Consider the following 26,995-nt stretch of genomic DNA (forward strand, 5'->3'; position numbering starts at 1 on the left):
ATGTGACTAGCACCTTAGACGGTCATTTGCTTTTTTTTTTAATATAGTTTTTAAAAATAAAAATTAGAGGAAAGGGCAATTGTATTTTTCAAATGTTGTTTTTCTTTGATTGAATTTTTTTTTTTTTTTTTTTGATTGAAGCAACTTTTTTTGGGATTGAATGATTTAGACACAAATGTTCTACCCATAATATGGCCCAAACACAAAAAGGATTGCTTCAATCAAAGAAAACATTTTTTAATTAAAAATGAAGTGTTCAAATGCAAGTTTTTCCATCTCAATTTTTTCTACATTCAAAAACGCTTTGTTTGATTTTTTAAAAATTTTTTGTTTTGATTAAAGTGATTTTTCTTTTTGAAAATGTATATTTTTTTTATTGCAACTTTTTTTTGATTGAATAATAAAGACAGAAACGTCCAAGCCAAAATTTGGCCCAAACACAAATCAACATTACTTCAATCAAAAAAGTTGCTTCAATCAAAAAAAAAAAAAAAACTTGACTCCAATCAAAAAGAAAAAAATCAAAGAAAAATAGCTTTCACGTGCATTTTTTTTGAGTTTCAAATTTATTTTTGCATTCAAACGCATTTTTTTTTGGGATTGAAGTGACTTTTTTTTAGTGAAGCAACTTTTTTTGATTGAATAATAAAGTAATAAAGACACAAATCTACCTCCATATACTTTTTTTTTTTTTTGGAAGCAACTTTTTTTTGATTGAATAATAAAGACAAAAATCTACCTCCATATGGTTCCGCCCAGGGGATACAATTTTTGACTGGAGTAACTACATTGGCACGACACAAGCGGGCGTACCATATTCAATGGTTGACTATCTTGGCGAAAAGTACTGCCTAAGCAGCCTGATTTAGAATTCCTCTCAAGAATGATGGGACACAAAAAACGCTCATTGTCAACTTATAAATATTCCTGTAAGTTAATTTTATTGCTGACAGTGTGTTTCGGGGTCATCAACATGTTGTGCCCCCCTGCCCCAAAAGTCAAACTCCGCCTATGCTTCTACCGAACAGTGGATGAATCATATGTTATCAGTAATAACTCTGGAATGCATGACACACATTTAGAAGGGCAAAAAACAGACTTTTTTAGGACTTGTGAACACTTTTTATTGGTTATGTCAAGAAAATGAAACTAATATGAGCTTCACCGTATCAAAATGTGGACTGTGCAGGGCCGGCCCAGGCCATTTGGGGGCCCTAAGCAAAATAATGCCAAGGGCCCCATTTTTTGGGCCCACCATTTCGTCACAGTGTAATGTGAAACCCATACATGCAAACCAACCTATACATCCATATTTTGTATATTAATCAGATTTTGAATTGTCAGTACTTACAGTAGATGGCGCCAAACCTTTTTCTAAAAGAGGAAAAGAAAGAAGTTAAAGAAGAACTTTATTTTTTAAGCTTATAATATAGTATCAAAACTCACAAAAGTCAAATAAAGCAAACTGCAGTAAACAGGTGTTTGCATAGATAAACGGCAATGGTCGCCACATTATTCACGATGCTCTATTAACAACTTATAAAATGAGGTTGCCAGATTGGGGGCCCCCTAGTGGTCAGGGGCCCTAAGCAGCTGCGTAGTCTGCGTATAGGCTGGGCCGGCCTTGGGACTATGATTCTGTGTTTATGGAGGATAGACTGGGGTTAATAATGGTAGAGGAACATTTTTTTGTTGTGTTACTTTTTTAATGGTGTTGTTTTGATGGTGTGGATTATTACTTTGACAATCAATAAAAAATACTGTGGGACAAAACCAAAAACCTGCGATTTTATTTTAAGGCCATCTCGCCAAGGCCTAGCTTCTTAGTTTTTATTTTTTTAGTACAAAGCTTGCCTAATCGTTACCCTCAAAGCCCCAATCGATTTCCGGCTCGTCGTCCAGGCGTATGATGAGGTAGGACACCAGCTGGAACAGGTTCTGCCACAGACCCAAGAAGACGTAGATGTAAAAGTCACTGACGTCTATTTGGCAGTGGATACCCGAGTAATTCAAATCGCACACGCATTCAAATCGGTCCACGTAGTTGAGGCAGAAGCCGCCGTTCATACATGGCTCCGAGGCACACTCGTCCACGTCCTTCTCGCACCTGCCGTGAGAAAGCCACAATACGAGGTCAAGCAGGATTTTCGTCCAATCCCGGCATGGACAAACAAAAAAGGATTGACCTATAAATGGTTCATCATCTCAAAAGAACTATTTTTTTTGCTGTATTTTGCGTCATTTCTTGCTAAAAAATCTTGGCGCCTCCATGTGGTTAGGAAATCTAAAGTGATGTCCTACCATTGTCCCGAGAATCCAGGTAGACATAGGCAGTCGTCGTCCACTGCTGAACAGTTGCCTCCGTTATAGCAAGTGAAGTTGCGTCTCATACCCGTACATTTTGACACAGGCAGCTGAGGAAGACTTGAAGAACAAAAAAAAGAAAAGCGATCATTTCCTCTTCATGAGTAAAGTCACATATTTTGACTCGGATGGCTAAAACGATTGATGCATGTTGAAAATACCATGGAAAAAAACTGCATATATTTGTTGTGGTTTTCTACAAAACAGCAAAGTAGCACGTTAGCTTGTGAGCTAGGTGGTGCTGGTAGCTAGTGCTTGTTCTCAACTGCTGAAGATTGAATGTAATTCTAAGGCTCCGAGCCAATCATCATTGCATTTGCAACATGCCTCATTCAACCAAACTGTAGTAACGCTAGATTACTCACCACAAAAAAAAAAAAAAAAAAATTATATAGGCGTTATTAACAACACTGGTAATTACATAATTACAGCTATTGACATTAGCCTAATGCTATCAATAGTTCACTCAGATTAGTGACACTGCCAAATTAACTAACTACTAATTGGTTAAGTAATGTTAGCGGGTCCTCAATATTTTCTAAATTTGAGCGGCTTGTTAGCCATTATTCTCCAAGACTATGGGGGGCAAGGGGTCGTTGCCAGGGGTGAAAGTGGCTAGAATTTCTTGCTGGAACTCCCCGACGTGAAGGTTTTTTCTTTCTTTTTTTTTTTGGGGGGGGGGTGGGGGGGTGGGGGGTCAAACCTCTTAAACTACTGAAATGCAAAGAAAACTTTTAGCAGTTATTTCTATAACACATACAAAATCTGATTTTTATTCAAAATTGTATTTTTTCAATGACTCGCAAAATAAAAGTGAACAAAAACAGCAATAACCCCAACCTACCTCCATCTCCAAATTTTTATATTCCCTATTTCCTCACATACTAAAAGCCAAATATCAATTTTAACTACTCAAGAACATAGCATGTACATTAAAATTGAAGTTAATGTAAACATGTACTTTTTTGTTTTTAATAACAAAGATATAAGTTACATACATTCAGATATTTAAAGTGCTTGTGACACGAAAAAGCATGTTTATTTCATAATACACGCGGTATTTTATGCTCCTGAATGATATGGACCGCTTGGATGTGTGTGGAAGCGATCGCTATATTTATTTCGTTTTTTTGAATCCCGCGCCAGGAAAATGAGTGACTTCCGGTTTCGGTCTCGCATTGAGGAGGAGGGCGCTGTGACGTGTACGGTAGAAGACGTCCTCTTCACGCTACAGTGTACTGTTGTGTATGAGGACGAAGGATTCAGCTGATTTTGCGGATTAATACTTTTATTTTTTGCATCACGCCAGCCAAACGGCTGCAGAAAAATCATTCTGTATGCGGGAGAGGCGTATGCGCCGTTTTGGAGTTTCAAAAGGTTCCCATTCACCGTGGATATTTACTGTGGGACCATTGGACTTACAAGGAAGTGAGTAAACATCTTGTTTTGTATTATGTCAAATACGAATACAGTGATTACAAAGTAAACACTATAAAATTCCTTTAAATAAAGGACTACTTACGTTTGATCATTGATAGGCATGTAAAAAGCTATCCTCACGCTCATTAGCAGTTAGCTGTTAGCACGTTAGCTACACAACAATTCCAGCCACCCTCCTCCAGGGAACGAACTGTAAATTGCTCTCCGCCGGGCGGTTTGCCGATCCGCAAAGAAACTCGACAACCGGGTGGTCATGTCAAATAATCCAGGCTAGTTATGTGTGATTTTCCACTTCGAAGACTTTGAAACATCCCTCGGTTCGGGTTAGCATGTCGGCTAGCTGTCACTCCTTCTGGTCTGTTTGCATTCTCCGAAGCCGGGGAAGGGAAATGACATATGTCCGATTTAGGTGTCATAAAATATCGTTCGGCAGGTGTGACAGTAAAGGTAAAGTCGACTGTTTTGACCATTATGGAGTAATTTTGCCATGTCGTCTTGAATAAATGGATTTTTATGATTTTATATTCCATTTAGCACAAGTTATTTGTCATGACCATGCCATTTATTTAGCAATTGGGGAAAGTACTTGGGTAAAAAGAATATCCTGTAAAAATATTGAAGTAAAGAGACAGAAACAATGACATTTTGCCGCTCTCTTCGTCGCGTTTTCCTCATTGTGAATAGTTCCCCCTCGACGGGCTGACTGGTCCTTCTCAAGCCATTTATATAGCTATTGGGGAAAATACTTGGATAAAAAGAATATCCTGTAAAAATATTGGGAGTAGAGAGACTGAAACAATGACATTTTGCAGCTCTCTTCGTCTCGTTTTCCTCGTTCTGAACAATTCCCCCTCAATGGGCTGAATAGTAAAACCGATGAGCCTAGTCTACCGCTGACGTCATCCACCTGTTGGGGACGCTAAAGCCCTATAATTGTAGGCGTGGCTAACCGGCAGATTAAAAGACTAATTTCTCGTCATCTGCGCTTTGCTAAATTGTTGTATATGGTCGAATCGTCTCAAAATATGATTCTAATTCACATAATAATGCCATTTAAGACTTTTTTTCTGGTGTCGTATGCTCTTTAAGTACAAATGACTTATATTATGCAGAGTGAAATGGAATATATTTTAAAGATCGCGCAAACACTGACTTTTTTTAAATCATAGAGAAATGAATAAGTAGCCTGACATAAATGAACAAATATAAGTCCAAAGCGCATATTGACAGCTAAGATGTTCTGAACCTCCCCATCAGAGCAAATAAAACTAAATATGTAAAATAAGCCTCAACTTTTTCGTTGCTCTTAAAAATTTGATCTATTTTCTGTTGCATTGCCCTTTTTTGTCGCATCAATTGAACCCTTTTTTTTTTTTTTTTTTTTTTTTTTGCTGTTCCAGAAAACATGCACATTTGAACCAATCAGAGCAAACTATCTCTGCTGATCACATGTCAGTATGTCAGCCAATTGAACGGATAAATGAGTCCAGGCGTTTTGCTTTGCTGCGTGCATTCGCACATTGGCGTGACTCATCATCATCAGACTCAGATAACTGCAGCAGCTGGGGAAACCTCCATGCCATCCATGGAATAAAATAAATAACAAATATTGGTGGAAATGGATTACGCTACACAAGCACTTTATTATGCTAGTTGTTAACACTTGTGTACGTAATTCTGACATTGGTAGATTGTTTTCTTCTTGGAGATGAAATACATGTGTGGCAGCTTAGCATTTAAAAAAAAAAATTTACATAGCATTTTGCTGTCATACTTTCGGAATCAAAGCACCGTGTACCGGAACAGCATTCCGGCTCTGAATCTTTTACCGGAACTGCGTTCTGGCCCTGAATCTTATACCTGAACTGCGTTCCTAACCGTTCTGGCCCACTTTCACCCCTGGTCGTCGCCCATTATACATCAGGGCCATTAGTTAAACGTTACAGTCAATGGAATGCGTGAGAGTTGAGAACCCTGCTAGCATCTTGTCACAGTCAGTGTAGATACACTTACGGGCGTGTCTCGATGTACCATGGGATCTCGGGAATTTTCACACTGTAAGAGACGAAGAAGTTTTCATGAATACAATATTGTTCAAAATCTGTTGAACTCTTTCAGTGACATTGACGATGATAGCTGTCCAATCACGAGTTTATCACGAGTGGAAGTCCAACCCATTTGAACCGGTAAGATGGCAGTCCCTCCCATTTGAAATGAATTGGATGTCTAGCACCGTCAATTTCAATCACTGAGTAAATAGCAGATACTTTGACATTGATAAAATTTCTTTTAGAACTCGATTGCGTAATAGGAGTTAGTTCCAAGGGCGTAGGTTTGGTCTCAACATTGGTAGGGACGATATAACAGCATAACCTGCATGTACACTTTTTGCTCAGGATGGGACATTAATAAGACCAAACAGATTGGATGAACAGGGGTGAGGGCTACATTTCTCACGTATATGAACCTAATAACTAAAGATGTCCGATCACGTCATTTTCAAAGTATCAGAATTGTCAAAAAAAATATCGGACATGCCTTTTTAAAATATATATATATACATATTTCTTTAATTAAATCGTTTTCTAATTGTATTTAACGTTACAGACAAAATGTCTTACACTCATCCAGAGTCTTTTGGCTTAATGTAAGGCTATCAAATTTATCGCGAGTCAACTGATGAACAGTAGACGTGCTGGACGTTGCACATTGTTGCGGAGAGCAAGGTGGCTAAAGGCTAGAAATCCGAGTAGTTCTTGAACGCAACACGAGGAATACCTCGCTCATCTGCATACAACCGAGAATTTTTTGCCTACTCCTTCCTTCCTACTGCAACTTTGCCCGTCGATGTTAAAAAAAAAGCGACTTTGGATAATTTCTCGCGGCACACCTGACGATCTCTCATGGCGACGGCACAATCGATTGAAAAACACTGGAATAGAGGGTTCGTCCTCTCCGTGTGTGTGTTTTTGTGGAAGATTTAAAAGAAAAATTACACAGTACAGTCTAATCGAGCTAGGGCGAGCACAGCAGTCTCTCAGGGCGGCCCCCTAATGCCCGCCCATGCCGCCGGCTCGGCGTACAAGTACTGGAACATTCATTCACTGCTACCATACCACTTGGTAAAAACACTTTTCTAACCCCCTGAAGAATTGCTATTTACAGTAAAAATAACCTTAGCCGTTTTTATGTTTCTGGTGCTGATCTGATGGGCCAAATACTTGTTTTTTATGTTCTGACTGCAGTTACGCTTTAGGCCTGAGGTGACAGTCGAAAGTGAAAAGAAAAGTGACTAAAGCTATATCGGACCTTTGAAGTCCATGCAGTATTATGTTCTTTGGCCTCAATAGTAAAACAATTTGGTTATGAAAATGTTAAACAAGTGCTGAAATGATTCTAAATGAGAACTAACTAAGAGCTCACTTGCAAAATTGGCCTGTCAGGTTCTGGGGGCAGAGGCAGGAGTAGCTCTGGAATCCTTTCAGGCACGTGGCACCATGACTGCAATTGTTGTTCTCACAGAAATCCACTTCCATCTGGCACTGTGATCCCGTGTATCCCCACTCACATTCGCATCGGTACCCCCCCGGAAAGTTGGTACAATTCCCAAAAACGCATGGCCGAAGCACACAAGTGTCACTCGGTTCTCGGCACGAGTGACCTCTCCACGTCGAGGGACAATCGCAGCGATGCGCGTCGAAGAGATCCTCGCACGTGCCCCGGTTTTCACAAGGATTGGGCTCGCATACGCTCGTCCCCCGGCAGCCGTAGCGTGGACTCGCGTTGGCGTTTAACCGTGAAAACTGCTCTTCCTGAGGCCTGGGAAGTTTCAACTCAGTGTCCAAGTGGAAAGGGAGGAGAAGGTCTCCGATTTGAACGGGGCCCAGACATCCGGAGAAATTCACGGGAGACTCCGAGCTTAGCCCGGCTAGGAAGATATCGGTGTCTTCTCTTAGTAAATCCAAGTCCTCGACACTTAACCGGGGTATTTCCTCTCTACTGGCGTCCACGTCGACGACCCACCGAGAGGTCGTTTTGTCCACGCCGAGGCTCATAGAGTGCCAATTCCCGTCATTGATCGGACCCTCGCTCCAGATGCTCGTGGAGTTGCGGAGGTCCATGACCACGCGGGACTCTTGAATGGAGACGGTGATGTAACTGGAGCCACTTTGCACGTGGAATACGGTGGCATCCGTCTGTCTTGTACGGAAGCTGAGGGAAATCCTGCTGAGGCTGTTGTTGTTCCCTTTGTATCGGTACTGCAAAATTCCATTTTCTGGACGGATTGTTATGTTTGAAAAACCTGGAAAATGGAAGAAAAATAAAATTAAGACAAAATGGCCACCTGACGGAAATCAGACTGATCGCGTCATTTTCCGAGGATTGAAATCAGGTTAAAAAGATCTGTTTTTAAAAATGTCTTTATTAGGGCTGTCAAACAATTACATTTTTTAATCGAGTTAATCACAGCTTAAAAATTAATCGTAATTAATCCCAATTCAAACCATCTCCAAAATATGCCATTTTTTTCTGTAAATTATTGTTGGAATGGAACGATAAGTCACAAGACAGATATATACATTCAACATACGGTACATAAGTACTGTATTTGTTTATTATTACAATAAATCCACAAGATGGGATTAACATTACTAACATTCTTTTTGTTAAAGGGATCCACGGATAGAAAGTCTTGTAGTTCTTAAAGGATAAATGATGGTACAAGTTATACTAATTTCATATTAAAACCCCTCTTAATGTTTTCGTGTTTAATAAAATTTGCAGAATTTTCAATCAAAAAATAAACTAGTAGCTCGCCATTGTTGACGTCCCCGAGCAGTGACGTCACATGGGCTCCCTTTTCCACAGTGTCTTTAACTACGTAAGGTAGTGATTGAAATGCACCACAAGGTGTCAGTGGTGAGTTTTAAATTACTTAGAAATCATGCTAACGAGTGTGTTTTGTTCCTCGACTGACCCTGTTTACTGGTCCATCACGGTCATTTGAGTGCTGGCTTCACAACGTACGAGACATCTGATAGTTTGTATATTGTGACTAAATATTGCCATCCAGTGTATTTGTTGAACTAAACGAAATGTTTCAATAGTTTGACCAAAGTCTGAGTAAGTTTTATTTGTATTTTGCATAGCTATTTTGATTGGGAATGCCAGTTCTCTTTGCACTGTTGTTTAACAGTGTGAGAATAGGGCCTCCTTAATACAGATTTTTTTTTTTGAGAGACATTATTTTTGTTGTGCTTTCACTAAATGATACTTATGTTTGTTGTGAAGGAGTTGCCGAAGCTTATGCCAACAAACAGCGCGGTCCAATGAACACCTGTGTCCACTCGCCTTTTGTAATATTCTGATGTAGAAGTATCCGAGGCACCCTGAAGTGCACGCGACGCCAATGTTGTTTGTTCACATGAGGCAGGAGTGAGAGTTACGGCCTGCCGAGAGCCGCAAGCTGTGCTAATGTTGAATGTTGTATGGCTCCAAAGAATTTGAAAAATGGAGACTTGGATGAAATAAAATCCTCCATACAGAAGTTGGAGGTCTCCTTGACTGGCTTGATTCAAAACCAGAATCAAGAAATCAGCAGAGAGCTCCAGTTAATTCGCGCTGAAAACCAGAAACTCAAGCAGGCGGTCGAGGAGAGAGATGTTCGCATCAAGATGCTGGAAATTTTGGCTGACGATTTCGACCAGTGCCGAAGCGCATATGAGCTCATCATTTCTGGATTACAACTGACGCCTAGCCCAGGGGACACACTGGCGCAACTGGCAATTGCTAAGCTGAAAGAGTATGGAATAAACATGGAACCGCTGGACATCCGTCACTGCCTTCTGCTCCCATCTGAAGGGAGAGGACCGGCGACGGTGCTCATGAAGCTGGCAGACCACAAGACCAAGACTGCCCTGCGTAACCAGCGCTGCCACCTGAAAGGGTCGAAGATTTTTTTGAATGACAACTTGACTCGCCGAAATTGCAAGAAAAGCATGTCAACTCAAGAAAGCTGGGAAAATAGCCAACACCTGGGTCTGAGAATCTTGAACACATTAAGGATTATCTACTAAAGAAAACAAAGGCTCTGACTTTAATTTGCACGGACATAACATGACACAAATGAATTGGGCATCTGAGGGGGGAGGGGGTGTAGCAATTATGATTGACAATCTCCTGGAATGTATTGCAATTGAGCTCCTAATCCCCAATTGTAAAAACATAATTATCTGCTGTGTCTACCGAGCTCCTGATTCAAATGTCTACTTTACTGAGTATATGGAAAAGATACTGTATAAAACAAATAATAAGCATGTTCGTGTGGAGACATTAATCTTGGGATAAAATATGTACAGCATGTTGTTTGATTTTATACATTAATGTCTGATGAAACTGTTACAGTGACCTTTGTGTGCGCCACACACATAGCCACAACAAAATGTTCCACAGCAAACAGATGCAAAAATGTCAGGGACATGACAAAGCCTAACCTTGTACGCCCTGAAATTAATCGAGCTGCTTGACTGGACGCTAAGTTACTAAACCCAGATTGTTGATTGTGTTATTGTACAGTTTGATGTATGTTCCATGCCTGAATGTGCGTCTTTAGTTGTATGGGGGACGGGAAACTGATAAGCATATGCTTCATCCCGTCCGCCTTTGTCTTCTTCTTCGGTTCCTTCGGGCAAATCATATCACATTTTGTAATTGTCAATGATTGCCAATGATACCCATGATGATGGCAATAAAATTCCATTCCAAATTCCAAATAAAAACAATAAATTACCGCCCGTTAACGCGATAAATTTGATAGCACTAGTTAAAATTCACGCATTTCAAGATGGTTGCATCTCGTTTGATCCTGGAATCTCACTTGTAATTCCCTAAACTTCTTGTGCACTATGGATCGTCCTTCAGAGTATCCTTAACTGACTGAAAAGTACAACAGTAATTACCCCAGGTGAACATGTGACATCGACCTACCTCCATCGGCATGTGGCGGTAGACTAAACCTGACCAGGGATTTGCAGTTCTTAGTGGAATCCTATGTCGAATCCCTGCTTCAACTCTATTCCCTCCAGTAATCAGCCACTCTGTAATTAATCGCTGCCTTTTCACTAGTCAGTGGACCGAGAACAGGAGAAAAGAGCATGCCCGCCTCCGGAGATTAGAAATGTACATGCTTGTCGTTGTCTGTAGGGTTGTCAAAATTATCAATGATAATAACGTTGTAACCAGAAACGATATTTGATCGCCAGAGTTTTGTGAAGGAGATAGTACTTTGTCTCGTAGGCACCGTCTAACTGTTTGCATTATTCTCACACAAATAATATAATAAGTGAAGGCAATGGTATCTTTTCTCATATTTACGGTTTAACTATTTGTATTACTCTATCACACCCAATATAAAATAAATATCACTTACACCATAGTTTAAAGAAAACAAGCAGAATATAGGGCATAAGAGATACATGACGCCTTCTCATTACAGAAGCCCAACATGTGCGTCATGCAACAGACTGAGCAAGATTGACGCTGACGAGGCAAGACATCTACAAGCCCACGTCTGCACCACCAACACTCGCAATCAGTTCTCCCGGACAGTCCAGAACAAATGGCGGGACGCCCTGTCCCAATACAAGGAACACCGGAGAACGCCCGATATCCAACTGATAACACGACTGATAAGACTCCAAGAGCCCCTTTGACGCTGAGGTGGCCAAATCCACAACCCTCGTTGCCCTGATAACAGTAACTCCCGAATCCTCCTGTCCAATCCACAAACAGACAATAATCCTAGACAAAGCCCAAGCACACCCTTCTTCTGCCCACAGCACATCCCGTGAGAGCCTTCAAAAACAATGAATGTTGAACTAATCATTGTAATTTTTCTCTGGAACCTTTTGTTGACTTGCGATATGGTGACCTTGGAACGAGTCTGCCTCCTTGCCTGAGTCTGTTTCTGTTTCGCCTTGCTGTTTGATGCCTGTCGACCTGAATAAATTGTCAACTTGTGCTAAAGCCTTTTTCCAGCAAAATGGAGTCAGTAGAAGGGGTTAAGACTAAGGTGAACGCGCGGGGTTTGGTCTTTTGGCCGTGTCGTTGGATCTGCGCCAGCGTGGGGCTGGCGTGATTCCGGCAGTCTGGCTAAGAGGTCAGATTCCTTCAATTGATAGTCATTTAGGTGTTTTTGCACAACACCACCTCATGTTGTCATTGGATTCCTCATTAGGAATAGAAGGTATTTTGGTATTTTCCTTGTTAACAGTGTTGGGAGTAACGCCGTTATAAATAACGCCGTTACGTAACGGCGTTATTTTTTCAGTAATGGGGTGATCTAACTAATTTTTCCGCCGTTACCGTTACTGACGGTCAAAAGCGGTGCGTTACTTACTCTGAATAAATTGAAGAAACTACCAGCCGTGTCGAGTCGACTCTCTGCTCTGTTGATTTGTCATCCAAGACTTGGGGTGCGTTCAGATTCGAGAATAGCGCACGTATTTCTGACTCCAAGCTGTTTGTCCCTGCTCATTCAATTAGACAATGCTTTCCAAAGTTTGGTAACATTTCTGTGTTTGCTACACCTGATGCTAGCCTCTTTCCCATCTCCCACTGTCAGCCAGTAATAATTCTGCTTCCATCTTGAGGACGGCAGACGCTTTGAAGGTGACGTGAATTGTCGGGAAACGAGCCTACCTGAATGCGGCCCCTCGAGAGATGCGATGGAAGTGATTGTGATTGGCTGAGGGTTAGAGTCATGTGTCGTGGTAAGCCAATCAGAGCCGGTGATTTCACAAGCAAACCGGAACAGCGTGTGCAGCAAACACACACACGCAAAACAGATGCACAGGGTCGGGATGGCAGAGCATTCAGAAGAAAAAATGTCCTTTAAGAGGTGGAGATATAGACACTATTTCAAGTTTGTCGAAATTAAAAGAAAGAACCTGCATGTAATGTGTAATTTATGTCCTGTGGCAAAGCTTTTGTCGACATCTGTGGTAAGCAATTCAAATCTGCTGAAGCACCTAACAAGTTAACGACCTGTCTGTTCTTCTCTATTCCACTGACTCGAATACCGCTCAGAAAATTTCAAATTCTTTGACATACAACAAGTTCTTTTTAAAGTAACGGAAATAGTTACTTTCCCTGGTAACTAGTTACTTTTACTATAGAGTAATTCAGTTACTAACTCAGTTACTTTTTGGAAGAAGAAGTGAGTAATGTAACTAATTACTTTTTTAAAGTAACGTGCCCAGCACTGCTTGTTAAAGATGTCCAATTGATTTTGACCTGAAGGGGGAAATGAAGGACAAAATAAGGACGAAACGGGTCATTGTTTATGCGTTACTCACAGTCGAAGCCTCGCGAGCTCTGCTGGCACACGGTGGAGGCGGGACAGGGGGACAGCTCGCACCATTTCACCTCCTCGCAGCGTTGACCTGCCGTGTTGGGCGGGCAGTTACAGGTGAAGTCATCCCACATGGAATAACAGACACCACCATTGAGACAAGGGTTAACCTAGATCAAAGGAAAAGTTCCCAAATCAATGCAGTACGTGTACAGGGGTACCTCTACTTACGAAATGAATTGGTTCTGAAAGTAGTTTCGTAACTTGAAAATTATGTAAGTAGAGACATGTTTTCCATGTCAAAGCCCTAATCCGTTCCAAGCCCCCCCCCAAAATTCAGACATAGCTCAGCGCCTCTCAGATCCTGAGGCGGGCCGAACCTCTCACCTCGGTTGCCTCATTAAACATGACTCAGCAACGGTGACCCACGAACTTTCAATCTGCAACAGAAGATTAACCCAAACAACACTCAGCCACACCCTTCTTCCGGCCCACTGCAGCCTTCAAAAAGACTGTCGCATCTCGGGGACATTCCTGTCTCCCAAAGTGACACTTGAGAGTGGGGGCCCGGGCGCAGTGTTGTAGTGTAAAACATAACACTGTTAGTAGTGACCACTCGCCTCTTTCCGAGCTGTCACAAATCCAAAATTCAGGACAGAAGATAGAGACTGTGTCCGTGCCTCGTATAGTGAACAGGGGAAAACCGAGTACTATAGGAACGAGACCAAAGAATTTAATACATATAGCCCCTGATAGCAGTGAAAATAAATTAGCTCTTAATAAATATATAAGATGCGGATTATTAAACATCAGGTCAATCTCGCCCAAATCTCTGTTAGTTAATGACTTAATTGGGGATTACAATATTCATATTTTGGCCCTGACTGAAACTTGGCTTCAGCAGGATGACTTTGTTAGACTTAATGAATCCACACCCCCAAGTCACGTGAATTTTCACACAGCTAGAAGCACGGGCCGTGGAGGGGGGGTGGCAGTAATATCACACTCTTGTTTAGGTATGAGCCCAAAAAGTAAAGCTAATTACATTTATAACTCCTTTGAAAGTCTAGCACTATCAATTATAGACGCTAACTGGAAGAACCAAAAACCAGTTCTGTTCATAGTGGTTTACCGTCCCCCTGGTCCCTACTCACAGTTTTTGTTAGATTTCTCTGACTTTTTATCTAGTATTTTGCTAAGCTGGGATAGAATTATAATTGTAGGGGATTTTAATATACATGTTGACGATGAAGGTGACTCCCTTGGTAAGGCCTTTAATGACCTACTAGATGGGACTGGCTTCATTCAAAATGTAAATAAACCAACCCATAGTCACAAGCACACCCTGGACTTGATTTTAACCTACGGTACTGAGATTAGTGATCTTAGTGTCCATCCCCACAACCCTGTACTGTCTGATCATTTTCTAATTACCTTTCGGTTTGTGCTTCAAGATAATCCACCACCAGTGATTAGAACTCAGATGAAAAGGACATTAGGTGATCACTCTGTTTCAGAGTATAAACAGATAATTCAGCCTATATTTGCCTCCATGTCATCTAATTATGAAGGAGTGATGTCCGGCCTTGCTGTTAATGACGAGTTTGTTGATCGTGTTCTGTTTACGTTTCGTACCACCCTAGATGTCGTCGCTCCCTCCAAATTAAAGTTTGTCAAGCCGAGACGAGCATCTCCCTGGTATAATGCTGAAACACGCTCTCTTAAACAATCGACACGTAAATTAGAAAGACTTTGGCGCCGTTCCAACACAGAGCACACCCTCTCTGCTTGGAAACACAGCTTAGTGACATATAAGCAGGCCTTGCGCACGGCTAAAACCAGATATTACTCATCCTTAATAGAGGAAAACAAAAATAATCCTAGGTTTCTGTTCAGCACTGTAGCAAGGCTGACAAACAGTCACACCTCAATAGAACCTTATATCCCAACCACCCTTAGCTGTGATGACTTCCTAAAATTTTTTAACAATAAAATCGCAACTATTAGAAATAAAATAAATGAATCACTTCCAATTATTAGGTCTGATAAAGTGCAGACAAAGAATTCGGAATCTCCTATAAACCCCTCTAAAATATTAAATAACTTTACCACTGTAGACCAAATTGATGTAACTTCAATTATAATGTCCTCCAAACCATCAACGTGCCTCCTTGACCCAATCCCAACCAAACTTTTTAAAGAGACCCTGCCTCTAACTATTGACACTATCTTAAATATAATAAATATCTCATTAGTTACTGGCTACGTGCCGCAGTCCTTTAAATATGCAGTTATTAAACCGCTCTTGAAAAAACCTACTCTTGATCCTGATATTCTGGCCAATTATAGACCTATTTCTAACTTACCATTTCTCTCCAAAGTCCTTGAAAGAGTGGTAATTAAACAGCTCTGTCAGCACCTACAGGACAATAGTTTATTTGAACAGTTCCAGTCTGGCTTTCGAGCTCATCATAGCACTGAAACCGCATTAGTTAAAGTAACTAATGACTTGTTACTTGCCGCTGACGTTGGATTAGTCTCGATCCTGGTTCTGCTGGACCTGAGCGCAGCCTTTGACACAATCGACCATAATATCTTATTGCAGAGATTAGAATGTGACATAGGCATTAGAGGAGCAGCCCTCTGCTGGTTTAAATCATATTTATCTAATAGGTACCAGTTTGTCAATGTAAACCAGCAATCATCATCGTACTCTAGAGTTAGTTATGGTGTGCCGCAAGGATCTGTCCTCGGGCCCATCTTGTTTACGCTGTATATGCTTCCTCTAGGTAACATCATCAGAAAACATAGCATTAACTTTCATTGTTACGCTGACGACACACAACTGTATTTATCAATTAAACCTGAGCAGGTCAGGCAAGTAGAAAAACTAAGCGCCTGCGTCCGAGATATAAATACCTGGATGAGCACTAACTATCTTCTACTTAACCCTGAAAAGACAGAAGTCCTTATAATAGGCTCGAAAAGTGTTAGAGACTCTTTATCTGCCCAGATAGTCGCTCTGGACAATGTAAGTGTAGCCTCCAGCGCCACAGTTAAAAACCTAGGAATTCTATTTGACCCTGACTTATCGTTTAAAGCACACATTAAACAAACCTGTAGAACGGCTTTCTTTCACCTGCGCAACATCGCCAAAATTAGAAATATTTTATCTAAAAGCGATGCAGAAAAATTAATTCACGCGTTCGTTACATCGAGATTGGATTACTGTAACTCCCTACTTGCAGCTTGTCCTAAAAGCTCTCTAAAAGGTCTTCAGCTAGTCCAAAACGCAGCAGCAAGACTTTTAACAGGAACCAATAGAAGAGAGCACATCACCCCTGTGCTCCAGGCACTTCACTGGCTTCCAGTCGAGTTTAGAATTAAATTTAAAATCCTCCTTCTTACATTTAAGACCATTAATGGGTTGGGGCCATCTTATCTCACCGATGCTCTGGTTCCATACCGCCCCAACAGAACACTCCGATCTCAGAATGCAGGTCTACTGGTAGTTCCCAGGGTTCATAAAAGTACTGTCGGAGCTAGAGCCTTTAGCCACCAAGCCCCTGTTTTATGGAATCAGCTTCCAGCTAGTATTAAAGAAGCCGAGACAGTTTGCACATTTAAGATTAGATTAAAAACGTTCCTATTCGACAAAGCTTATAGTTAGGCTAGTTGAAGTCGGAATAGACTCATAGTTTAAGTTGCACTAGAAGCTATAATGCTGGGGGGCAGTACAGCCGCTGAGTTCTATCTCCTTTTCTTACTCTACCTACCACTTGTCTTACTTTATTTCTATTTTCCAATGTTAATATCTAGTTGTCTAGTCTCTTCATCACTAGTCACCCGGTGTCCCCTTTCCCCCCTCCCCTCTGGGGAGGGGCTATTTTTCAGCTGCAGCCTCCTGACTGTCCGGACCCCTGGCTGGATAGACGTCCTCGCTGCTACCTCCGTCTCATCTGACTAGAGGGACCTCTTCTTGCTCCTTTACTCCACTGGATTTTTACGGACTATAATTTCGCTTGCTAATTTCCATTAGCCGTTCTGGGGTTCCTGTCTATCCGTCCTGGGAGTGGATCTCTCCTGACTGTGGTACTCCCCAAGGTTTCTCATTTTTCTCCCAATTGACTCTGGAGTTTTTGGAGTTTTTCCTTGCCGGCATGGAGGGTCTTAAGGATAGGGGATACCCAGGACTTGAACTGTATCTATTCATCTTTGTTGCTTCATTTCTAATTGTGTATCATATTGCCTCTGTAAAGTCCTTTGAGACCTCTGTTGTGATTGAGGGCTATACAAATAAAATTGAATTGAATTGAATTGAATCCTGTGTGCTCGTTGTTTGCTGATCCTGAATCGAGTAAGCCTCCTCGCCTAGGTCTGTCTGCCTGTCTGTCTCTCTGTGCTGTATGATTGCTGCCGACTTGGAATAAATTGTCAACATGTGTTTCCAAGCCTTTTTCTAGCTTTTAGAATGGGGTCAGGACAAGGGGTTAAGCCTAAGGTGAACGCGCGGAGTTTGGCCTTATGGCCGGGTAGTCGGGGTCCGCCGGCCCAGGTTGTTGGAATTGCGCTAGCGCGGTTCCAGCGGTTCGGCTGGCGTGATTCTAGCAATCTGGCTAAAAGGTCAGATTCCTTCACTCCCAAACAGTATTTCATGGCACCGGAGTTAGTCCGGCTCTTGTCATTTCTCTGCGGGACTCGGAGTTGGAGGAAAAAATGTAAACAAAAGAGGAGGGTAAGAGCTAGGCTACATGCTAACCCAAACCAAGCGGCTCTTCCAAGTCTCTTCCTCACCTTTCGAACATGAAAAATCAAACAAAACTACCCCGACTCATGTCACACACAGACGGAGTGATTGTCTTCACCGATCGGCCAGCCTCAGGCGGCGAGCAAGGTTTAGCGGATTATAACAGCTCGTCATTCCCTTGGCAAGCAGTCCCGATGGACAACCCAGCTGTGCAGGGGGCGGCCAGGCAGCGGGCCCCGAGGACCCCCCACCCGCTTCCGCAGCTGAGCGTCAAACAGGACTGCTTGCCGGGACCACAGCAGGGGAATGACCAGCTGTCATAGGACTGCCAGTTACCAAAAGCACAACATACAGAACTGTCACTAGCTTACCGCGCAGGCGTTGTCGCTACTGCATCCCGACTCGACGCTAATCAGTTTTTCCGGATTGTAGGATTCCACAGATGATGCTATAGGATAGAACTGCAGTCTTTTACTGTTCATTCTCAGATCCTGAACGCATCCTTTCAAGTAGCCCCCAAATGTAGCGGAGGCCCTCGGGTCCGCCAGCCCGCCCACAAAGACCCGATCGCCGCGTTGGGCCCAAATGTGCCTCACGGCTCGAGAGCCTTGATTCGTGGCCGACTGGACCAAAGTCACCTCCGACCCGTTTAGCTTCACGGTCACCAGATGAAAATGGCCGTCGTCGACGGCGCTTTGGCCGAGCAGGGTCTCGAAGTTGTTGACTTGGATTTTCACACGGCCCTGATCCAACCAGAGGCGGAAGTACTGACTGGTGCTGTTGGCCAGGATCAGGAGGAGGCCTCTGGGTCGTCTGGTTCGGACGAACATCGACACGGTCAAGGTTTCGCCGAGATCGTCGTCTATCGAGAAGACGGCGTAGCTTTCCGAGTTTTTGCTCCCGAATCTGGCGGTGATGTACTCTGTGGAAGGAAACGGGCAATTAGTTTATATCGAGGAGTAATCGGTGATGACAGATTCTTTGGCAGCAATATTTTGGATTAGGTGCAGCCTCCTGATTGCTTTTTTGTTAAGACCTGTAAATACGCCATTTGCAATAATCCAATCTAGCAAAAATGAATACAAGGAGGAATTTCTCCATGTCTTGTTTGTCTTTTTTAGTGATGAACTGATAGTTGTCAAAGTACAGGTCTCGGTCTATAATTACACCAGAAGAAAAGAACGGTGACGATCTGAAGATTCAAGATTTCTCAAGATTTCCCAGGCTATGCATCAGTGTTAAGTATTTTTGAGGGATTTTTGCGCAGTACTAAAGATCTGAGATGTGACCTGACCTTAGCGTGATCAGGTAGGACTCCTTAATTTATTCCAGATAAGCTAATCAAAGTCACGTTTTTACAAATCCTCAGCCCAAGTGTTCCTTGACTGTCTCCTTATTGCATGTGTCTGAACCCGCTTCTATTTCTACCTGTAAGCTCCTTTAAAGTCTGCTGACTAATTTCACTATCCTGCATTGTGGCTCTCTGCCCATCCTCTCACTCTCCTTCAGGAACGTGACATGACCTCGTTATCTGCAGTCCTTACTTCATCTTTTGTCAATCAAACAATACTTCAAAAAGCAAGGCCTATTCAGAAAGTCAATCATAATACATTGATGGAAAATGTCCACTCTAAATTTAGTTCAATTGAAGTTCCTTTCTTAAGCATTTTTCAACACATTGGCTACCATTGACAGCACGAGACATCCAGTCAGAGGCAATTGCTCTTAGGCTGCAGGGAAATCTTAGCTTCCTGCAAAATGTCAAAAAATTAGGGCTGTCAAACGATTAAAATTTTTAATTGAGTTAATTACTTTTTACTTTTTCTGTAAAATATTGTTGGAATGGAAAGATAAGATACAAGACGGATACATTCAACATACGGTACATAAGTACTGTTAAGTACTATTATAACAATGAATCAACAAGATGGCATTAACATTCTCTTAAAGTGATCCATGGATAGAAAGACTTGTAGTTCTTAATAGATTAAAGTTAGTACAATTTATAGAAATTTTATATTAAAACCCCTCTTAATGTTTTCGTTTTATTACAATTTGTAAAATTTTCAATCAAAAAAATAAACTAGTAGCTCGCCATTGTTGATGTCAAAAATTACACCATGCTCACTCATGGTTCTAACCCATAAAATCAGTTGGACCCAAGCGCCAGCAGAGGGCGCCAAACACAGAAAAACAAGTAACAAGCGGATATTACACAGTACTGTCATTTTAATCTGTTTGAGCGAGGCATGTGCGTTAATTGCGTCAAATATTTTAACTAGGGCTGTCAAAATTATCGCGTTAACGCCCGGTAATTAATTTTTAAAATTAATCTCGTTAAAATATTTGACGCAATTAACGCACATGTCCCGCTCAGACAGTATTCTGCCTTTTGGTAAGTTTTACAGCAAGGTTTTTTGTGCCGACTAACAGCAAACTCTTGTGGTCGCTTTGCGACATGGTTTATTGCTTTCTTGCCAGTTCAATATGGCTGCGCGACATCTCGGGCTGACGCCTACGTTGTAATGTTGTGCTTATATGATCCTTGGACAAGATTTGTCCGTAAGTATGGTTGTTGTAAAGAATGTACATATTATGTTAGTAAGCGAAATGTTATATTTTTTGTATGAGACGCTTTTTGTTTATGTTTAGTGAACCTGTATAGCATGCTACGCTAACGTTGTTGCTAATGCAATGCTTGTGTACTCTTTTTTTGTAGTTTCACTACGGTCTAATGAGGACAGTGGTTTGAGGCCATTTTATTAATAAATCAGATGAAAAAGGAAGAAGTCTGATTATTAAGGCGTCGTTCACTAGCTATCTAGCTTTGGAAAAGGTAGACGCTTCGGAGTGAGGACAGCATAGACAGATTTAAATGACAGTAGAGTGAAATGCCCACTACAGTCTTTATGTACCGTATGTTGAATGTATATATCCATCTTGTGTCTTATCTTTCCATTCCAACAAATTATTTTACAGAATATATATCTAATTTACAGAAAAATATGGCATATTTTATAGATGGTTTGAATTGCGATTAATTGCGATTAATTACGATTAATTAATTTCTAAGCTGTAATTAACTCGATTAAAAATGTTAATCGTTTGACAGCCCTAATTTTAACGTGATTAATTTAAAAAATTAATTACCGCCCGTTAACTCGATAATTTTGACACCCCTACAAAAAATAAGTGCTCAAATGTACACCGTTGTAGGTACATGTCATTAACTAAATATGCGCTACAACGTGCTCAAATTTTGTTCAGAATTAGCTTCTTATCACAGTTACGATGCGGCTTGCTTTTCCATTCGTTCGCAAAGCTTCCCAGTCCTTTCAACAGCGTGGACGCTGTGCGTCTCCAGAATTGAGAGTGCATTGCTCCACTTCAGTGAAACAAGATGAGTTATTGAGTAAAGACGGTGTTTGTCCCGCCCATTGGACGCTGTGCGTCTCTGGCTAGGACTTAGGTTTGGTCTCAACATTGGTAGGGACGATATTACCGTAATGCACATAATGCAAACAATGATCCAAATAAGGGACGGCTCGCTTGACTTCGTTGTTCCTTGTGGAGGCTGGCCTGATTGCAGTAATTTTGCAGGTTAGCAAGTGTAATGTTATGCTAACTCTGATGCAGGTCGGCTTTTCAGTAGCAAAATTAGTGGTGTTTCCCCAACTTCCACAACACTGATGTTGTTTTACATGACTTACAGTGGCTGCAGCTGGCCCAAAAAACTATTAATATCCCTCCTCTCCGAAGGTGGCGGCATTTTGTCGACATGAATCTGTCGGGGCTGTTTGAGTACATGTGTGTGTCTTTGTGGCAGGACGGGGAAGTCTTCAACTCGTCAGCCAACTAAACGGTCGCGTGGTGGTGGACCGGCACATTCACATTCCGCCAGCGCACCCACATAGTATTGGAGGGAAGGTTTTCCACGCACCGCTCATACACGCGGACCTGCGTGTACCCGTTACAGTCACCACCCGAAAACCTTCTCTGACGATCCGGGTCACGGCACCAATGTAACCAGTGTGTCTGCACCGCACCGACCCCCCTCGCTCAAGTCAAGACTCGAACCCGCACCGCATGACGCGTCCACTCGGCAGGCGGAAACACTAACCGCCTCGCATCGTAACCCGTGATAAGAAGCTAATTCTGAACAAAATTTGAGCGCGTTGTAGCGTATATTTAGTTAATGACATGTACCTACAAAGGTATTGTGACGGCCCTGACCATTTTAATTATTGTTTTTTTAGAATTTCAGTCAGCTCATCATCGCCTCCGCCAGCTGGCTGCTTCCCCTCCCACTGTGACGTAAGATGATCGGCGCCGGATGGACAGATGACGTCGCCGCCGCTGATTGGCCACGATGAAAAGGCGCCAAGCTTCATAAATCTGCCGTTGTCAACTCTCTGGGAGGTCGCATTTGACAGCATTCTGCCGCGGTCCTCCTCGCCAGCTGTTTGCTCGCCATTCACTCTCGTGCGCGTTTGATCGCCAGTTTGATACACTAGCTAGTTTGATGCTAGCTTTTTCGGTGAGGTCTTTTGTGTTTTGCCATTATTGGATCGTTTTTGTTAAGCAGTAGGGGTAAGTCGCCATTTCTGTTTAACCCGTTTTTTCCAGTTTTGTTTAGTGTAAGAAGCTAGGTTAGTGGCTGTCTTTTCTTTGTTCCTTTTACATGATTAGGGTTTAGTTAGCGGGTGGGGTTCAAGTGTATATTCCTTTTGTTTGTTGTTTTGGCCTGGGCTTACCCTGACGCCGTGCTTCATCCAAATTCTGTATATTGTTCATTGCAAGTTTGATTCGTGTAAATAAACTGTGTCCACTCGTACCTTGTGTGGCTCGTTTTATGTTACGCCCTTAGCGAGCCGTCCGTGGGACGTGACAGTATACATTTGAGCACTTTTTTTTTGACATTTTGCAGGAAGCTAAGATTTCCCTGCAGCCTAAGAGCAATTGCCTCGTCAACACGTGGTGACGTGACGCAAATGGACTGTGATTGGTCTGTTGTTTGCGGTTCAGCGCAAAATCACCGCCGTTTCCAAACATTCTTACGCTAGACTCAAAAATGGACCAAGCCAACAAGAGGATCCTCGAAGAGGTCCGCAAGTATGACCACCTTACAATGTTTCGTCAAGGTATAATAAAGATTGGTGTTCCATCTCTATTGACATTGTTGTGTAACCGGGAGAAAACTAGAGGAAGTCGACAAGAGTCCCCCAAAACCGTACAAACACAACGGCACAACGTGTTCCCTTGCTGTAGAACTATCGAATGCTCGTTGACGCCGTAGGGTCTACATGGTCGCTACGCTGTCACCGCAACGCAGAAGCATAACTCAGGCCTAAGTCTGAATATAATGAAAATTTTTCACTTAATAGTGGTAGGGTCTATTCTATCAATACAACATATGGGAAGACAATCTAAATTACCTATATGACTAAGCTTTTTATACAATGCAAATAAGGTTGCTTAAAAGTTGGTGGGGACAATTTGAGCATCCTGAAAAGTTGCTACCGTCCCTATGCAAACCTACGTCCTTGGTCTCTGGTAGTCTATAGGCAGTGTCCTACCTTCTGCACAGTTGTCGCCTTCATAAGGTCTTTGGCAGTGGCACTTGTAGCTCCTCCAACCCCGACTCATGCAACGGCCTCTGTTCCGGCAGGGTCCCTCCTCGCATTTATCGTTATCGTTGCATCCCGCGGTGACGTTAACCAGGGCGCCGGAACGATTGGCCGACGTGACCGGGACCACCAGATGGGAGCCCACCGACACGTCTCTGAGGCAGCCCAGAAAAGCTTCCGCTGGGTCGCCTGGAGCCGCGCCAACGAAGAGACTTTGACGGAGCGACTCGAGAGGCGGGAGAGCGGAAGCCACCTCTGCAACTCTGACCTCGCTTTTGCTTTCACTGCTGCAGTTTCCCTCAGTGCAGAGGAGGCGGATCAGGCTGACCACCCCGCCCAGCGAGGCCTCCAGGGTGTGCCATTTGCTGTCGGAGACCGACTCCGGTAGCTGCTGAACCAAAGTGCTGGATCCTTGGTTTTTCAGACTCTTGAGGCACACTTTTCCATCCACGATCTCCACGCTAAGAAGGAGGCCGTCCACCCGACGTTGCAAAAGAGTCCCCGCCGGTCTATCCGTACGGAAGCTCAGCGTCACGTTCAGAGGAGCTTCCGCGTCTAGGAGATGAGTCTCCACGTACACGTAACCCGGGCTCTCGAATGAAAAGACGCTAGAGGTCTGACATCTGGAGCCCGAGAAGCCGGCGCGACAGGTGCACGTGTAAACGTGTTTCCCGCTTAGGAGTAAGGGTGAGCACGTGCCGCCGTTCTCGCATCGGTTGCCGTCACAGCCCGAAAGGGTGACGGCGCAGGTCGGACCCCCGTAGAGACGGCCGCGCAGGGGTCGCTGGGAGCAAAGGCATCTAAAAGCGCCCAGGTGGCTTTCGCAAACTCCGCCGTTTTGGCACGGCTGCTCTTCGCATCCGCTGACGTCGCCATCAGAGGATGTACCTACAAAGACAAGATCATGCTGTTGTGATGACCGTTTCTTTTCTGTTGTGGTCCGTAAACTCCTGTGGGTCACTTTCTATTCATTTTAGCAACAGGGCCAAGAACGAAAAGTGGTATTTGCCATGGGCAAAATTGCTTTTGCCATGTGGCATTTTTTTTGCCATGTGTCAAAATGGATTTTGCCAAGTGGCTTTTTTTCTTGCCACGAGGCAAAATTGATTTTGCCATGTCACATTTTTTTTGCCAGTTGGCATCTTTTTTTGCCATGTGTCAAAATTGATTTTACCATGTGGCAGTGTTTTTGCCATTTGTCAAAATGGATTTTGCCATGTGGCATTTTATTTTGCCACATGGCATTTTTTTGCCAGGTCTCATTTTTTGCCATGTGTCAAAATTGATTTTGCCAGGTGGCATCTTTTTTTGCCATGTGGCAAAGCGGATTTTGCCATGTGTCATTTTTTCTTTGCCATGTGTCATTTTTTACCACGTTTAAAAATGGATTTTCCCAAGTGGCAAAATTGATTTTTACATGTGGCATTTTATTTTGCCATGTGGCATATTATTGATTTTGCCATATGTCATTTTTTTTGCTATGCGTCGAAATTGATTTTGCCATGTGGCATTTTTTTGCCATGTGGCAAAACAGATTTTGCCATGTGTCATTTTTTCTTTGCCATGTGTCATTTTTTGCCATGTGTCAAAATGGATTTTGCCATGTGGCAAAATGGATTTTGCCATATGGCATTTTTTTTGCTATGTGTCGAAATTGATTTTGCCATGTGGCAAAATTGATTTTACCATGTGGCAGTTTTTTGCTATGTGTCAAAATGGATATTGCCATGTGGCAAAATTGATTTTACCATGTGGCATTTTATTTTGCCACATGGCATTTTTTTGCAATGTGTCATTTTTTTGCCATGTGTCAAAATAGATTTTGCCAGGTGGCATCTTTTTTTGCCATGAGGCAAAACGGATTTTGCCATGTGTCATTTTTTTCTTTGCCATGTGTCATTTTTTGCCACGTGTCAAAATGGATTTTGCCAAGTGGCAAAATTGATTTTGACATGTGGCATTTTATTTTGCCATGTGGCATATTTTTTGCCATGTGGCAAAATGGATTTTGCCATATGGCATTTTTTTGCTGTGTCGAAATTGATTTTGCCGTGTGGCACTTTTTTTTGCCATGTGGTAAAATTGATTTTACCATGCGGCAGTTTTTTGCCATGTGTCAAAATGGATTTTGCCATGCGGCATTTTATTTTGTCATGTGGCATTTTTTTGCCATGTGCCAAAATGGATTTTGCCATGTGAAATTTTTTTGGTATGTGGCTAAATGAATTTTGGTTTGTGGCATTTTTTTGGGGGGGGGGGCATGCATCATATGATTATCTATATTCATATATAAACAGTTATAACTAATTTCAGATAAGCAGAGAATGGCTTCCCGGCCTAGTTAAGGTTTGTCCATTCCACCATCACCATCGTCATAAGGCTGCCAGACTTTCTTTCCTCGGTCACCATATTCCCTGAGATGTCAAGCTCTGGTTTACATATGGAAACGGTTATTAAGCGTGAAGCATCATGATTTGGGGCTGTTTCGGTACCTCAGGACCTGGATAACTTGCAATCATTAATGGAAGAATGAATTCAAAAGTTTTGCAGGAAAACCTAAGGCAATCAGTATGAAAGTTGAAGCTAAAAAGACAATGGATGCTGCAACAAGATCCAAAACACAGAAGAAAATCAACTTCAGAATGGTTTCAGAAGAACAAAATACACGTTTTGGAGTGGCCAAGTCAACGTCCTGACTTAAACCCCATTGAGATGCTGTGGCATGGCCTAAAGACAGTGATTCATGCCAGACATCCCAGGAATCTGACTGAACTCCAGTACTTTTGTGAGAGGAATGGGCCAAAATTAGTCCTGATCGATGTGCCTGACTGATCTACAGCTACAGAAAACGTCTGGTTGAAGTTATTGCTGCCAAAGGGGGGGGTGAAATATTAAATGTGATGGTTCACTCACTTATTTTCCCCCTTCTATCATTGTTTGCATACTATCCTCATTAAAATATGAAACCTATAAATGTTTGGGTGGTTTTAGTTAAAGCAGACACTGTTTTTTCATATGTGTGATTTTGACAAAGATCAGATCACATGTGATGGTGATTTTATGCAGAAATGTGAGAAATTCCAAAAGGTTCAGATAGTTTTTCATACCACTGTATGATTAAAAATATGAAGTGCTATAAATATAAAAATGTACATATCATCTCATCAAAAGGAGCAGTTAGCCTTAAATGCAAAATGATGCTCATGATGACTTGTTTGATCAAATAATGTTTGGAATTGACGTAAAATGCAAATATCTTGAAATAGGCTTACCTTCTAAAAGCCACCATAAAATCCAAACATGCAGGAGGAATTTGAACATCGTCCTTGTCAAAACCTCCAAATAAATAACTTCATTTTACACGAGGGAACGGATGTGCATGCATCTTCACGCTTGCATGTGTCTGTCCTCCACAGTGGGTGGCAGGCCAAGATTAAAGGGATTTAGCTAATGGGCTTAGGATGT

General features: G+C 42.3%; 1 protein-coding gene across 1 annotated transcript; it reads right to left on the minus strand.

Annotated features, from left to right (window-relative positions):
* Positions 1–691: 691 nt before the first annotated feature.
* LOC130930012 (protein crumbs homolog 1-like) lies at positions 692–26,943 on the minus strand. The gene is made up of 9 exons (XM_057857672.1): positions 26,803–26,943; positions 23,480–24,418; positions 18,275–18,825; positions 13,161–13,326; positions 7,228–8,107; positions 5,818–5,859; positions 2,302–2,424; positions 1,866–2,107; positions 692–1,374 (listed from the first exon to the last, which is right to left on the minus strand). The coding sequence occupies exons 1-9, from the start codon at positions 26,849–26,851 to the stop codon at positions 1,322–1,324; spliced, it is 3,045 nt and encodes a 1,014-aa protein (XP_057713655.1). The 5' UTR covers positions 26,852–26,943; the 3' UTR covers positions 692–1,321.
* Positions 26,944–26,995: the final 52 nt, after the last annotated feature.

Source organism: Corythoichthys intestinalis, chromosome 14 (assembly GCF_030265065.1).
Source record: "Corythoichthys intestinalis isolate RoL2023-P3 chromosome 14, ASM3026506v1, whole genome shotgun sequence".
Classification (NCBI taxonomy): domain Eukaryota; kingdom Metazoa; phylum Chordata; class Actinopteri; order Syngnathiformes; family Syngnathidae; genus Corythoichthys; species Corythoichthys intestinalis.

Excerpts from the sequence above, each read along its gene's own strand:
- LOC130930012 (XM_057857672.1), bottom strand. The coding sequence starts at position 26,851 with ATGTTCAAATTCCTCCTGCATGTTTGGATTTTATGGTGGCTTTTAGAA. Across the intron at positions 13,327-18,274 it reads GTAGCGACAACGCCTGCGCG|GTTAACCCTTGTCTCAATGG; the intron begins GTAAGCTAGTGA and ends CCTTTGATCTAG. Across the intron at positions 8,108-13,160 it reads GAGCTCGCGAGGCTTCGACT|GTTTTTCAAACATAACAATC; the intron begins GTGAGTAACGCA and ends TCCATTTTCCAG.